The sequence below is a fragment of the Bos indicus x Bos taurus genome, chromosome X (assembly GCF_003369695.1).
Source record: "Bos indicus x Bos taurus breed Angus x Brahman F1 hybrid chromosome X, Bos_hybrid_MaternalHap_v2.0, whole genome shotgun sequence".
In the NCBI taxonomy this organism is placed as follows: domain Eukaryota; kingdom Metazoa; phylum Chordata; class Mammalia; order Artiodactyla; family Bovidae; genus Bos; species Bos indicus x Bos taurus.
In genome coordinates, this window is record NC_040105.1 from 71,247,167 (window position 1) to 71,262,142 (window position 14,976).

General features: G+C 35.1%; 1 protein-coding gene across 6 annotated transcripts in view; it reads left to right on the forward strand.

The window, feature by feature from the left end:
* GPR174 (G protein-coupled receptor 174) overlaps positions 1-9,551 on the forward strand; it is a 39,625-nt gene extending 30,074 nt beyond the window's left edge. For 3 of the 6 annotated variants that reach the window (XM_027533979.1, XM_027533977.1, XM_027533982.1), the window contains 2 exons: positions 1,997-2,977; positions 4,907-9,551. In XM_027533979.1, the coding sequence (XP_027389780.1) occupies positions 5,453-6,454 (1,002 nt within the window). In that variant the 5' untranslated portion in view covers positions 1,997-2,977; positions 4,907-5,452 and the 3' untranslated portion in view covers positions 6,455-9,551. Of the gene's footprint in view, positions 1-1,996; positions 2,978-4,027; positions 4,063-4,906 lie in introns of all 6 variants that reach the window. The other 3 variants (XM_027533978.1, XM_027533980.1, XM_027533981.1) reach the window with 3 other exon arrangements.
* Positions 9,552-14,976: the final 5,425 nt, after the last annotated feature.

A 14,976-nucleotide genomic window follows, 5' to 3' on the forward strand; every position in this document is an offset into this window, starting at 1 on the left:
ATAAAACGAGTTACTAACCAAAAAGCAGAAGTATATGCTTTAATGGAAGTATAAATGGGGATTTTAAAAGGAGTTAGGACAACAACAATAAAGTTTCCATGAAGAACTGGAAATTTGAGAGAGGTCTTCATAAATAAGTAGGACTGCTATGCAAAACAAAAAAATGATATTCCAAGCTGGGCAACAGAATGAGCAAAATCTATTTGTTGAGGAAGAAAAAGTCAATTTGAATGGTATGGAGCTCAGTTTGGCTGGAGTTCTTGGCACATGAGAACACTGGAAGACAAAATTTTAAACGTTGATGGCACTCTATTGATTTCCAGGAAGCCATTGATTTCCAGACTATGTATTTTGTAATTTGTTGGGCAAAAGGAAGCCATTAGTGCTTTTTAAGGATCTCATTTAAAGGAAAAAGATAAAGGAAGAGGTAGAGAGATAAATTAATAAACCCCTGAACTAGAGTAAAAACAATGCAATTTAAGGAATAATATGATTATGAAAAATAATGCAGTTGCAGAAAGTAGTAAAAATAAGAATGTTGGTAATTAAGCACTTATGTACTATCAGTTCAGTTCAGTCGCTCAGTCGTGTCTGACTCTTTGCCACCCCATGAATTTCAGCACGCCAGGCCTCCCTGTCCCTCACAAACTCCTGGAGTTCAATCAGACTCATGTCCATTGAGTCAGTGATGCCATCCAGCCATCTCATCCTCTGTCATCCCCTTCTCCTCCTGCCCCCAATCCCTCCCAGCATCAGAGTCTTTTCCAATGAGTCAACTCTTCACATGAGGTGGCTAAAGTACTGGAGTTTCAGCTTTAGCATCATTCCTTCCAAAGAAATCCCAGGGCTGATCTCCTTCACAATGGACTGGATGGATCTCCTTGCAGTCCAAGGGACTCTCAAGAGTCTTCTCAAACACCACAGTTCAAAAGCATCAATTCTTCGGTGCTCAGCTTTCTTCACAGTCCAACTCTCACATCCATACATGACCACAGGAAAAACCATAGCCTTGACTAGATGGACCTTTGTTGGCAAAGTAATGTCTCTGCTTTTGAATATGCTATCTAGGTTGGTCATAGTTTTCCTTCCAAGGAGTAAGCATCTTTTAATTTCATGGCTGGAGTCACCATCTGCAGTGATTTTGGAGCCCCCCAAAATAAAGTCTGACACTGTTTCCACTGTTTCCCCATCTATTTCCCATGAAGTGATGGGGCCAGATGCCATGATCTTCATTTTCTGAATGTTGAGCTTTAAGCCAACTTTTTCACTCTCCACTTTCACTTTCATCAAGAGGCTTTTTAGTTCTCTTCACTTTCTGCCATAAGGGTGGTATCATCTGCATATCTGAGGTTATTGATATTTCTCCCGGCAATCTTGATTCCAGCTTGTGCTTCTTCCAGTCCAGCGTTTCTCATGATGTACTCTGCATATAAGTTAAATAAGCAGGGTGACAATATACAGCCTTGACATACTCCTTTTCCTATTTGGAACCAGTCTGTTGTTCCATGTCCAGTTCTAACTGTTGCTTCCTGACCTGCATACAGATTACTCAAGAGGCAGGTCAGGTGGTCTGGTATTCCATCTCTTTCAGAATTTTCCACAGTTTCTTGTGATCCACACAGTCAAAGGCTTTGGCATAGTCAATAAAGCAGAAATAGATGTTTTTCTGGAACTCTCTTGCTTTTTCCATGATCCAGTGGATGTTGGCAATTTGATGTCTGGTTCCTCTGCCTTTTCTAAAACCAGCTTAAACATCTGGAAGTTCACGGTTCACGTATTGCTGAAGCATGGCTTGGAGAATTTATTATGTAGGGTGGCTCAATTATCACATTGACTCTCTAAGTTAGGTACTATGATTATTCTCATTTATCAATGAGAAATTAAAGAATTGGAGAAGTTTAATGATACAACCAAAGTTGCACAGCTATTAATTTAAAAAGCAAGAATTTAAACTCAAATAATTCTGACTCCTAAACATATGTTATTTCCCCCATAGTACACTATCTTCCCCTCAGGAACCAGTTTGGAAATGGAAAACAAATGACAACGAGTCAATGCCTCCAAGACTTTGAGACAACCTGGGAAAACATGGATGAGCTTAACAGCAGTGAAGAAGTCAGGAGTAAAAACTGGTTTGAAGTTTCGAGGGATGATGATTTTTGTATAAGATACATTGATGTTTATAGTCAAATGATTTTATTTACTGAAAGTATTTCATTGAATAAATACTGAGCACTTACTTGTGTTTTCCACAGTCCTTGGTGCTGTTTTAAGGCAAGTAAACAAAATATACAAGAATCCTTGTTATCTTGGACTTTGCATTCTAGTAGGGAAAATATATGAAAACAAAATAAGTAATAATCAAAGAGTATGGTAGTTATGACTGGAAATGAGTAAAATAAATACTAAAGGGAGATAGGAAGTGTTAGAGGTGAGCTTCAGTTTTAAATAGGCAGATAGGGGAAAGAAAAACTCATGAAAATGTTCCACTTGGGTAAAGATCTGAAGGGGGCAAGGAAGTAAGGCACATACATAACTAGGTTAAAGCATTTCAGGTACAGGAAACTGCCAATTCAAATGCTTTGAGATGAAAATATTATTGGTCTGTTCACCTCACAGCAAGAATGATAGAATTGCTGGAGCAGAGTTCAAAGGGGAGAATCATAGAAGGTGAGGTCAGAAGAGTAACCAGGGGCCAGATCGGATAGGTGACATAGGCTGTTTGTTGTAAGAACTTTTATTTTTTCTCTGAGTGAGATGAAAATACATTAGGAGATTTATCAAAGACACAACATGATCTGACAAGATATGCCATATTTCATTTTAGTACATATATAATGTTTATTGTAGACATTATACAAGAGTCTATAATAGCACCTATAGATCTTATAATAGGAACTACCATTATGTCCTCATCCAGGATCACTTCCCAGAAATAAGAGCTTCAAGAGCAAAAATTTGTCAACATTTTAAGATGGTAAGTATAATTAGACTGCTCTTTAGTCAATATTGGAAACTAAAATATTCACTAGGAATGTATAAAATAGTGCATTTGTACACATCCTTGAAGGAAATGGATTTTGTATAAATAGATATTGCTTCATTTTCATAAGTTGAATTCTGAGATGATGATAAAATGTCCAAAAGAAGAGGTGATATATATTCAGGAAGAGAGCGACTGCTCAAGATTGACATGTAGATTTAAAGCCACTGACTGTGATAGGAGAGGTGAATGTTCGTTAGAGGTTACTAGATATATTTTTTAACTTCTGATTTCTAATCAGTGACATTAGCAGGTGATGATTTCTATATATGGGCTTCTCCAGTGGCTCAGTGAATAAAGAACCCACTTTCAATGCATTTGACACAGGAGATGCAAGTTCAACTCCTGGGTTGGGAAGATCCCCTGGAGAAGGGCATGGCAACCCACTCCAGTATTCTTGTCTGGAGAATCCCATGGACAGAGGAGCCTGATGGGATACAATCCATAGGGTTGAAGAGTTGGACACAATTAAGCATACATGCACACATGACTTTTATACATAAACAGTTAAAAGGAGGTTGAAAAACCAGGGTTTGTGATTTTTTGGTCGTCCACCTAATTTTGCCTGCCACATAATCAAAGTCACTACCTGTGAAAATATTTCAAAGATATATTTCAGTTTGGAGGCTAAACAATCTAATTTTAACCACTCTTTCAGCATCAACTTTTATTATTACAGTCATGCTTCTTTGTGTTTTATGACACCATCTCTCTATTTCCTTATATGAGAAATCTGAAGTATTTAACCTCATCAATCTGCATGCCTAGTTCATATCATTCATCAGGATGTTTAATTAAAGTATGTAACATATCTTGAACAAAATGTGCTGTTCTACTTACCAGGCAATTGAGGCAAAATAATAACAATAATAATTCCTTCAGGGGCTGAATCAAGCCTACTTCAAGCCACATGGATTTGATAATCCAAAGCAGGATGTTTTATAATTCCTATTTCATTTCTGTTCTTCCCTCATATCTTTAAAGTCAGTTACGTCCTCCTGGATTTCAGCAGCCTTGAGGTAACTATCCATGCCCTTAAGTTAAAATTTGTTTTAGAACAAAGATTGTGGACCTAACTGGGTCAACTTTCTGGAAATTTTGAATCTTTGTACTGATGTTGTCTTGCATAATTGAAAAGTGTCTTAATAACCCATGTTAATGGAAGTATTTAAAGAGAGGCTAGTTGCCCACTTATTTTCAGACATCTGGGAAATATTTGAACCAAATCAGTGGCCTCTGAATGATGATTCAAGGACAAATGCTGGGTTGGCTGTATCTTAATTATATAGAGATCTTTTAAAAATACAAATTCCAGGCCTTAAACACTGACTCAGAATTTCTGGGGGAAACACTGGGAAGTCTAAGGAAAGCTATAATTTTTTTTAAACTTCCCCAGGTGAGTCTGATAATCAGTGATGTTTGTGGTCTATATCAGAGCCTCTCAAATGTTAACATGCCTAAGAATCACTTGTGGTTCTTCTTAAATTGCTGATTGTTATGCAGCAGGTTCCAGGTAGGACTTGAGATTCTTCTGCATTTCTAATAAACTCTTAAGTAATGCTGAGTCATGTATCATATTTTGAGTAGTAAGGAGCTAGATTACTTCTCAGATTCCTTCTAGCTATACTCTCTTGTGATTCTAAAGTGCCTTATGGAACTTGTGTCTATCACCCTTACTCATGTCAGAACTTTCCATTAATGGTAATAGATTTTTCTACACATAAGCTTTTTTTGTTTTTGCAAAAACAAGATTTTTTAAATTAAATTTTAATTTTAATTAAATTAAAATTGTAATTAACTTTTAAAAATTTATTATTTTTGCAAGATAATAATTGGCTTTCTTTTTTTTTTTTTCATTTGCAGTTCTGACTTTGTTTTCAACACATAACTGAGAAAGTCCCAGGAAGCTGACCCATCCAAGTCAATCATCTCTGAAGAGTTGCAGACACACTAAGTACTAGAGTAAACCTTTCTTCTATGTGAGCCAAAAAAAGAGAAAAACAACCTGCCAAACACCAGTAAAGAGATGACTATCATCGTATGGGAATTTGAAGAGCTTCTATATGGCACATTCATGATCCAAATGGGAGAGGATCAGCCCTCATAATGTCTCAGAAGGCCTTTTAACTGAGTAACAAGAAGGGGAAGTTATAATAGCTTGTCATCTGTGCTTGCACATTAGACTTCCAGGTAGTTAATGTAGACAAATTCAAAGCAAACATGCAGGTAGTTCTTTGAAAAGCCCCCAAATCATGTTTAGAAGCTCTGACCAATGCAATAAAAAGGAAGTTATTCTATATTCAGTTTCTCCAGCCCATCGATGATCAATCTTTCAGAAAGAGCAGTAGTAGATTGTAAATTTAGATTTTTAACCACCATTTAGCAAAGGCAGCTTCTCTAGAAACAAACATGACTGCTAATGACACGTGTGCTGAGATCAATAGAGACAACACAGATTCCCGATACTTCATCTATGCTGTGACATACACTGTCATTCTTGTGCCAGGTCTCATAGGGAACATATTAGCCTTGTGGGTATTTTATGGCTATATGAAAGAAACCAAACGGGCTGTGATATTTATGATAAACCTGGCCATTGCTGACTTACTACAAGTCCTCTCCTTGCCCCTGAGGATCTTTTACTATTTGAATCATGACTGGCCATTCGGGTCTGGCCTCTGCATGTTTTGTTTCTATCTGAAGTATGTCAACATGTATGCAAGCATCTACTTCTTAGTCTGCATCAGTGTGCGGAGATTTTGGTTTCTCCTGTACCCCTTTCGCTTCCATGACTGTAAACAGAAGTATGACCTATACATCAGCATTTCTGGCTGGTTGATAATCTGCCTTGCTTGTCTGCTATTTCCTCTCCTCAGAAGCAATGATGACACCCCTAGCCACAGAACCAAATGCTTTGTGGATCTTCCTACCAGGAATGTCAATCTAGCTCAGTCTGTTGTCATGATGACCATTGGCGAGTTGATTGGGTTTATCACTCCTCTTCTGATTGTCCTGTTTTGCACCTGGAAAACAGTTTTATCACTGCAAGATAAATATCCTGTTGCACAAGACCTTGGAGAGAAAAAGAAAGCCTTGAAGATGATTCTAATATGTGCAGGAGTTTTCCTAATTTGCTTTGCACCTTATCACTTCAGTTTTCCTTTAGATTTCCTGGTCAAGTCCAATGAAATTAAAAGCTGCCTAGCCAGAAGGGTGATTCTAATATTTCATTCTGTTGCCTTGTGTCTTGCTAGTCTGAATTCCTGCCTTGACCCAATCATATACTACTTTACCACTGATGAGTTCAGAAGACGGCTTTCAAGACAAGAGTTGCATGATAACATAAAACTCCATGCAAAATCACTTGTGAGCAACCACACCACATCAATCGTGTCAACTGAATTATGTTAAATTAAAAAAAAAATGGATGTGAACTGAAGTATATTAGAACATATTTGCAATACTCCTAGCTACTGGGAAGTAATCACAGCAAGCACTCAAAGCTTTTCAGTTATGCTCTATCTTATCTATATGAAGATTTCATGTCTTCATAACACAATCTATTTAGAGCATTATATTCCACTATCATTAATGTTGATATGTCCTTGTAGTAATTTATCATAAAGTCTTTAAGATTTAAGCTCTAAAATTTCAGTGACATACTATATGCACATGCTTTCAGCAGGAGTCAGTAGTTTTATCTGTGAACCTAAGATACAGAGAGATAATTAGCTTGAACTCATTTTAAGCACTTGGTTTTGTTACAATGGACACTGAATTTCTTTATATTTAGAAACAATGTAGTTGTCTATTTATACTAGTAATCACAGTTTATATCCCAATATCATGTTTTAGTTGTCTTTTTTTTCAGTTGTCTTTAAGTAGGATAGGCAATATATTATTTTGTGAAACAGTGTTATAAACATGGACCATTTTGATCTTCTATATGTGATTATACTCTTGAGTCTGAAGACTCAAATAGCTATTTCCTTCATTTAAGTATCAGTATGAAAAATCATCTATCACATCGATTAATAGAATGAAAATCTGAACTAAGGCCTCTGATATGTTTAAAATAAGAATAAGAAACTAATTCACATACTGTCTATGACTGTATAAATTGCCATATTTAATCTATCCAGGGCAGGTAGCTTATCAAAGTTCATATAATGTGACCCACATTGTCTTTAAAGGTCCAGGAGAAAGCATATGCATGATAATCACAGTTCTGATTCTCTTAAACTATTTCCAGACAGCACCTTTAAAGACATATATATCTTTCAAATAAAGAAAGTGTCCACTATGCTTCTAGAGTGACATTGAGATACCTGAGAGGCTACTGCACTTTCTGAGCCTATACAAGAAACAGTGCACTAAGTTTAGGCAAGAGCAAAAAGATAAAAGTTATTTTTTACTTTTAAGTGGCAACTATCAGGCTACATTCAGAAGCCAGAGTAAGATCTAGAAGCAGACAGGCATGTAGACTCATGCCTGTCTCAGTAATTTTTTTGATCCAGCTTTGCTCCAGTCATACTATTCTAAGGCCAGTACAGCCTCTTCCAAGGCAACTGGGAAAGTCAATTTCTCCCCTGTTGAGAAAAGTGCAGAAGATTAATTTTGGCGACATCGGGCACCTGTTAAAATGCCTTGCCTAGTAATACCTGTTTAGATCTAGTATGCAAGAAACAGACCTAGAATATGAGTAGCAATTAAACCTGAGGTCTTAAATATTAGAATACTTTGAAAAATATTTTGGCAAACAGCTCTAACTTTTAAAACATGCTTTAATTAAAATCTGTGAGGTATATAACACAGATAATTCTGGCCTGGAAGGAATGTGAAAATCAAAGAAGAGCTCCATCATATATACAGGAAAGGAGTTATTTTAGACACACAGTTATGCTATTAAGACTTTTGGGGGGATTAGTGAAATCAAAGTGAATTCTAATATCTTAGATGAATGGAAAAATTTCTAATCTTTTCTCTAGACAAGTGTTGATTTGCTTGTACTTTGTTATGAAAATATTATCCTGTTAGAAGACTGACTTTTTACTGCTAGCAATAGTGTATGTATCTATCTCCTAATTGTTCATGGTAAGGATGTGCTAAATGAGTTCTAAAAAAGTGGTAAATTGTGTTTTAAAATGAGTAACTGTAACTATGTCTAGTCTATTTGCTTTAAAGTGATTTGTGTTTGACCATAATTTAGTGTTGTAATGGGATCAGAAGTAATAATTTTGTGGGTACTTGTAATGAGAAACTTGTCTATATAATATGTGTTTACTAGTTTCTATATTATCATGAACTACACTTTTAGGGTCATTTGGGGGAGACCTGTGATTTAATTTCATTAATGTATTAATTTCACTTTAAACATACCTGTTATCTTAAAGAGGAAAAAATATTTCCAGGAGATTACTGAACTTCTTAGAGGAAATTTTGAGGTTAGAGCCCATTTATGAAGCAGTCCAGGAGTCCTTGAAAATTATTTATGTCATTTGAGAAAAGTACAGAGAGAACAAGTGTCCAGTGTTCTTATGCTGCTTAGCTAAGAACTACCACTTCTCTTCAGGTTTGCCCATCTAAGTTTGTATTTAATGTTGTGATTTACTTTATTAACCCCTTTTCACCATGAATATGCTTTGTCTTCTATTCCCTTGTTCTAGTCAGTAACTGATCAGTCTATTCACACTAAGGTACTAAGGACTAATGTTAGCTTAATATTAATTTGCCTAAAAATATCTGAATTCTAGGCCTTAGGGATGAATTTTATCTCAAAGTGTAAATATTTTGTTTTAATGGAGTGATTAAAAGCACTGAAACAGACTAGAAAGAACGATATTTTGAAGAAAGTGGGTCTTAGAGCAGTGCCTTTCAGATTACATATGGTAAATAAATACCTACTTTGCTTACCATGATGGGGATGCCATATATATATATATATATACATACATATATACAAATACCTATTTATTATACTAATACCTGGCCTATACTAAGTTTAGGCCAGAACAAAAAGATACAAGTTATTTTTTTACTTTTAAGTGGCAACTATCAGGCTACATTCACAAGCCAGAGTAAGGTCTAGAGGCAGCCAGTCATGTAGCCTCTAGAGTCCTCAGTAATTTTTTTGGTCCAGCTTTGCTCCAGACATACTATTCTAAGGCCAGTACAGACTCCACCAAGGCATCTGGGACTGATTGGAGTGATTTCCATGTTATTATTATTCTCATTATTGTTATTATTATTATATTAAAATGGTGTATACATTTTCATTGTCACTTGGTTAAGCAACTAATTCTGTTAACCTGTAATTCCATGAAAAGGAACCATCTGCCCTATGGACAACAGAACAAACTATATTGGTCTGAAAGGGTGCATAAGTGGAACTCTTGTGCAACTTCATTTTTATATCATCTTTTTGTTTTTATTCCCAATACACTGTGAAAATGTTGATTTGTAATGTATTTATATTTATAATTTATAATACACATTTTTATAATAAAGATGGTCTTTGTATTTGCATAAAAATTTCTGTCCCCAGAATTCCATGTATATATAGCCAGTTTTTCAGCAAACTGATGTAATTGAGAATCTTTGTCAGTATTCTCAACTACATGGATAGTAAGTTCTCTGAGGCTCTACTCTCCCTTTCTCTCTGGAGTGTTGCATACTATTTTCAAATGGAAAGATAAACCACTTCCCCAACCTACCTTACACTTGCCCTCCACTCTTCCCATAAACAGAATCTTTACTATCCACACTCTGCTAAGATTATTCCCTATCCTCACTTGTTGACCAAGTTATTCTAATGACTTAAATACTTGTACTTGTTAGAGTATAGTCTTTTGGGAAGAAAAGGAGATGAGGAGAAAGAAAGAATGTTTTCTATTTAGTTTTAAGAGTTTTTAAGACTCAATATTTTGATTTTCCGTATAGTTTAGCAGAGGAAAAGCTATCATTCACTGTATCCTTCTGCTCTTAGCAAAACATATTTCCATAAACAATGAAATAAAACAAAAAGTGAAGTCAGGGCAATTGTCTCTGGCTCTCCTCTCATCTTAGTTATCTTCCTTCCACTTTAGCAACTCTTTCATCTCACTATATTCCTTTCAGGAGGCCCAAGTGTCTTCTGAAATAACAAAGTTGTTATAAATTACACATTTTGACTGCTGCAGAGAAATTTTCCTAGAAAGTGGTAAAGGATTTCCCAAGAAGAAATTTCTGATGTTTTAGTAGACTTCAAGAACATAATGGGATTTAAATATGGGATTTGCCCACACTTTAAATGTCCTCAAATAAAGTGCATTCCTCCTATGTGCCTTCCTGAAGCCAATTCAGAAGTGATCCCACTGCCATCACTGTACTATATTTTGAGGGGAAAAAAGTAAAAGATGAATTCTCAAGTAAGTGTGGCTCTTTCAACTTATTTATTCCTCAACAATTAAAGGATGTGATGTGTGTTTGAGGGGTGGGAGGTGAACTATAACTTTCTTGAACACAGACCATTTCTTCAGCAGTACTTCCTCAGTCTTAACCACTTACTTGATTTTTCCAAGACCATATTTCTTCTACTTTTTTTGGCTAGGTTCTCTTCATCTAATTCCTTACTGAAAATTTTCTGATTCATCTATAGTCATAGCCCTTATTTAAGGGCTTAAATTTGCCTTTTTGGACATCTTCAAGGAATAATAGAACAACTGCTCCTTCGTAGGGGTAGGCTATAATTAGGCTATCACTCTCACCCCAATATCTTTCTCTCAGCTTTGCTTCTGAAGCAAAAGAGAAGATCCTGCAAAAAAAAAAAAAAAAAAAGAAGAAGAAGATACTGGAGTATCAGCAGAAACTCTAAGGTCAGGAGTGAGTGGAATGATATATCCAATGTTGAAAGATAGAAATTGCCAACCAAGAAAACTTTATCTGACAATGGTATCTTTCAGATAAGAGGAAGAAATAAATGTTTCCCCAGTCAATTGCTGAGGGAGTTCACCACCACTAGACCTGCCTTGAAAGAAATGTTGAAAATTCTTCAAGCTGAAATGAAAAAACACTTATCAGTGGCAGGAAAACCTGTGAAAGTACATGACACACTGGTAAAGATGAAAGTCAGATTCAGAAAACCATAACTCTATATTAGGATGTTGTATTAATTGCTCAATTATAGTAAAAAAAAAAGGAAGAGAGTAGAAAAAATAACTATAGCTACCATAAATTGTATTATAAACAAATACATGGCATAAAAAGAAGTAAATTGTAACATCAATTATATGAAAAGAGTAAAAGAGTGGAGCTTTTATAGGCATGCAAAGATAAGTTGCTATTAACTGGAAATGGACTACTCAGAAACCTAGACTAGATCTACAAAAGACAAAGAAAGGGGAAACAAAGAATACCACCATGGAAACTAACCAATTTATAAAAGTATGTAGAGACAGAGAGAAAACAAAACAATGGAAATACAAAATAGTCAGAAAGTTATTAATAAGATGTTATAAATATGTTCTTACTTAGCAATAATTAGTATAAATATAAATGGATTGAACTTATCAATCAAAAGTCATATAGTGACTGGATGGGTTTAAAAAAGAAAAACAAGACCCAACTATATACTGCCTAAAAGAGGCCCATTTCAGATTTAAGAACACACATAAACCTGAAGTGAAGAGATTAAAAAAGATATGAAAGTGGAAACCAAAAGAAAGTGGGGTAGCTATACTTATATCAGACAAAACTGAGTTTAAGTAAAGAAAGGACATGAGACAGAGAAGTTAAGATATGCTTCATTAAAAGAATTAATGCATCAAGAAGATGTAATAATCATAAATATGTGCAAACCAAACATTGAGGTACCTAAATATTTTAAGTAAACACCAATAGTTCTGAAGAGAGAAATAGACAGCAATGCAATAATAGCAGGGGATTTAATTCATTGTTATTTAGTCCCTAAGTCATGGCCAACTCTTTTGCGACCCCATGGACTGTAGCCCACCAGGCTCCTCTGTCCACGTGATTTCTCAAGCAAAAATACTGGAGTGGGTTGCCATTGTCTTCTCCAAGGAATCTTCCCAACCCAGTGATCAAACCTGCATTGGCAGGCAGATTCTTTACCACTGAACCACCAGGGAAGCCAGGAAATGTTAATACCCCACTTTCAAAAATGGATGAATCATCCAGACAGAAAACCAAGAAAGAAACAATGGATTTAAACCATACATTATAGCAAGTGAACCTAAAAGACATTTATACATTATTCCATCCAACAACAGCAGAATGCATATTCTTCTCAAGTACACACAAGACATTCTCAGGGATAGATCATATAAGACATAAAATAAATCTTAGCAAATGTAAAAAGATTGAAATAATAATATCTAGTATCTTGTTTGACCACACATTTCTAATATGAAACCAGATATCAACAGGAAAACTGAAAAAAATCTACAAATATGTGGAAACAAAGCAACACACTTCAAAACAACCAATAGGTCAAAGAAATCAAAATGAAAATCAAAGAATATCTAAAGTCATTTGAAAATAGAAACACAAATCACCAAAACCTAGGGGCATCGCAAAAGCAGTTCTGAGAGGAAAGTTTATAGTGACAAATGCATATATTAAGAAATTAGAAATATCACAAATAAAAAACCTAAAATTGCACTTCAAGGAATTAATAAAATTAGAGCAAAGCAAACCCAAAGTTAGGAAAGAGAAGGAAACAATAAAGATTGCAGTATAAAATAACAAAATGAAGATCAAAAAAGAGAGGGAGAGAGAGAGAACGTCAAAGAAACCAGTGAGACTACTATGAAAAGATATATGTCATCAAAGTAAAAAAAAAAAAAAAAAAAGGTAGATAACATGGAAGAAATGGATAATTCCCTAGAATCATAAAGCCTGTCAAAACTGAACTAGAAAGAAATAATATGAACAGACCATACAATATTTGTCCAATACACAAAGAATTGAGTTAGTAATCAAAAACTTTGAAAGATGAGCAACAATGTGTCAACAAATAGGATCACCTAGGAGAAATTGAAAAATTCTTAAAAAACATACAACTTATAAAATTGAATCAGGAAGAAATAGCAAATTTGAATCTACCATTTACTCTTAAGGAGATTGAATCATTAAACAAGTCTCTCAGAAAAGAGCAGAATCATATTGCTTCAAAGATGAATTTTAACAAACATATAAAGAAGAATTAACACCACTATTTCTTAAACTATTCCAAAAAAAAAAAAATCATAGAGAATGAAACACTCCCAAACTCATCTTATGAGTTTAGTATTATCTCGATATCAAAACCAGAACACTACTAGAAACAAAAATTATGGGTCAATATCCCTGGAAAATATAGATGCAAAATTTTTCAATAAAATACTAACAGATTGAATTCAGTAGGGCATTAAGAGATCATTCACCATGATCAAGTGGGACTTACCCAGAGATGCAAGTATGCATCAATATATGCAAATCAAAAAATGGGCCAAAGAACTAAACAGACATTTCTTCAAAGAAGACATACAGATGCCTAACAAACACATGAATAGATGCTCAACATCACTCACTATCAGAGAAATGCAAATCAAATCCACAATGAAGTACCATCTCACGCCGGTCAGAATGGCTGCTATCAGAAAGTCTACAAACAATAAATGCGGAGAGGGTGTGGAGAAAAAGGAACCCTCTTACACTGTTGCTGGGAATGGAAACTAGTAAAGCCACTATGGAGAACAGTGTGGAGATTCCTTAAAAAACTGGAGGGATGGTACGGGGAGGGAGGTGGGAGTGGGGTTCAGGATGGGGAACACGTGTATGTCCATGGTGGATTCATGTTGATGTGTGGCAGAACCAATACAATATTTAAAGTTAAAAAATATATATATATATATATATATATATATATATATATTCTTTACTAAAGCAGTTGTCAAATTTTTGACCTTAAGACCCCTTTCATTTATTAAAAATTATTGAAGATGTCAAAGCACATTTATGTAGATTATACCTGTTGTTATTTACTCCTTTGGAAATTAAAACTGAGAAACTTTTGAAATGTTTAATTTACTAAAATAAAAAAAAATAAACAGATTGCATGTTAAAAAAAAAAAAAAAAAAAACTATAAATAGAACTGCCTTATGACCCAGCAATTCCACTGCTGGGCATACACACTGAGGAAACCAGACTTGAAAGAGACACGTGTACCCCAGTGTTCATCACAGCACTGTTTATAATAGCCAGGACATGGAAGCAATCTAGACATCCATTGGCAGATGAATGGATAAGAAAGCTGTGGTACATATACACAATGGAATATTACTCAGCTATTTAAGAGAATGTATTTGAATCAGTTCTAATGAAGTGGATGAAATTGGAGCCTATTATACAGAGTGAAGTAAGTCTGAAAGAAAAACACCAATACAGCATAATAATGCATATATATGAAATTTAGAAAGATGGTAATGATGAACCTATATGCGAGACAGTAAAAGAGACACAGATGCAAAGAACAGACTTTTGGACTCTGTGGGAGAAGGCAAGTGTGGGATTATTTGAGAGAATAGCATTGAAACATGTATTTTATCATATGTGAAATAGATCCCCAATCCAGGTTCGATGCATGAGACAGGGTGCTCAGGGCTGGTGCACTGGGATGACCCTGAGGGATGGGATGGGGAGGGAGGTGGGAAGCAGGGTCAGGATGGGGAACACATGTATACCCATGGCTGATTCATGTGCATGTATGGCCAAAACCACCACGATATTGTAAAGTAATTAGCCTCCAATTAAAAAACAAACAAACAAACAAAAGAAACAGACGTGGCCCATCCCAGAGCTGGCATCTAGTGAAGGAAATCAATACTATATATATATATATATATATATATATATATATATATATATATATACACAAATCAATTAATACCTCACT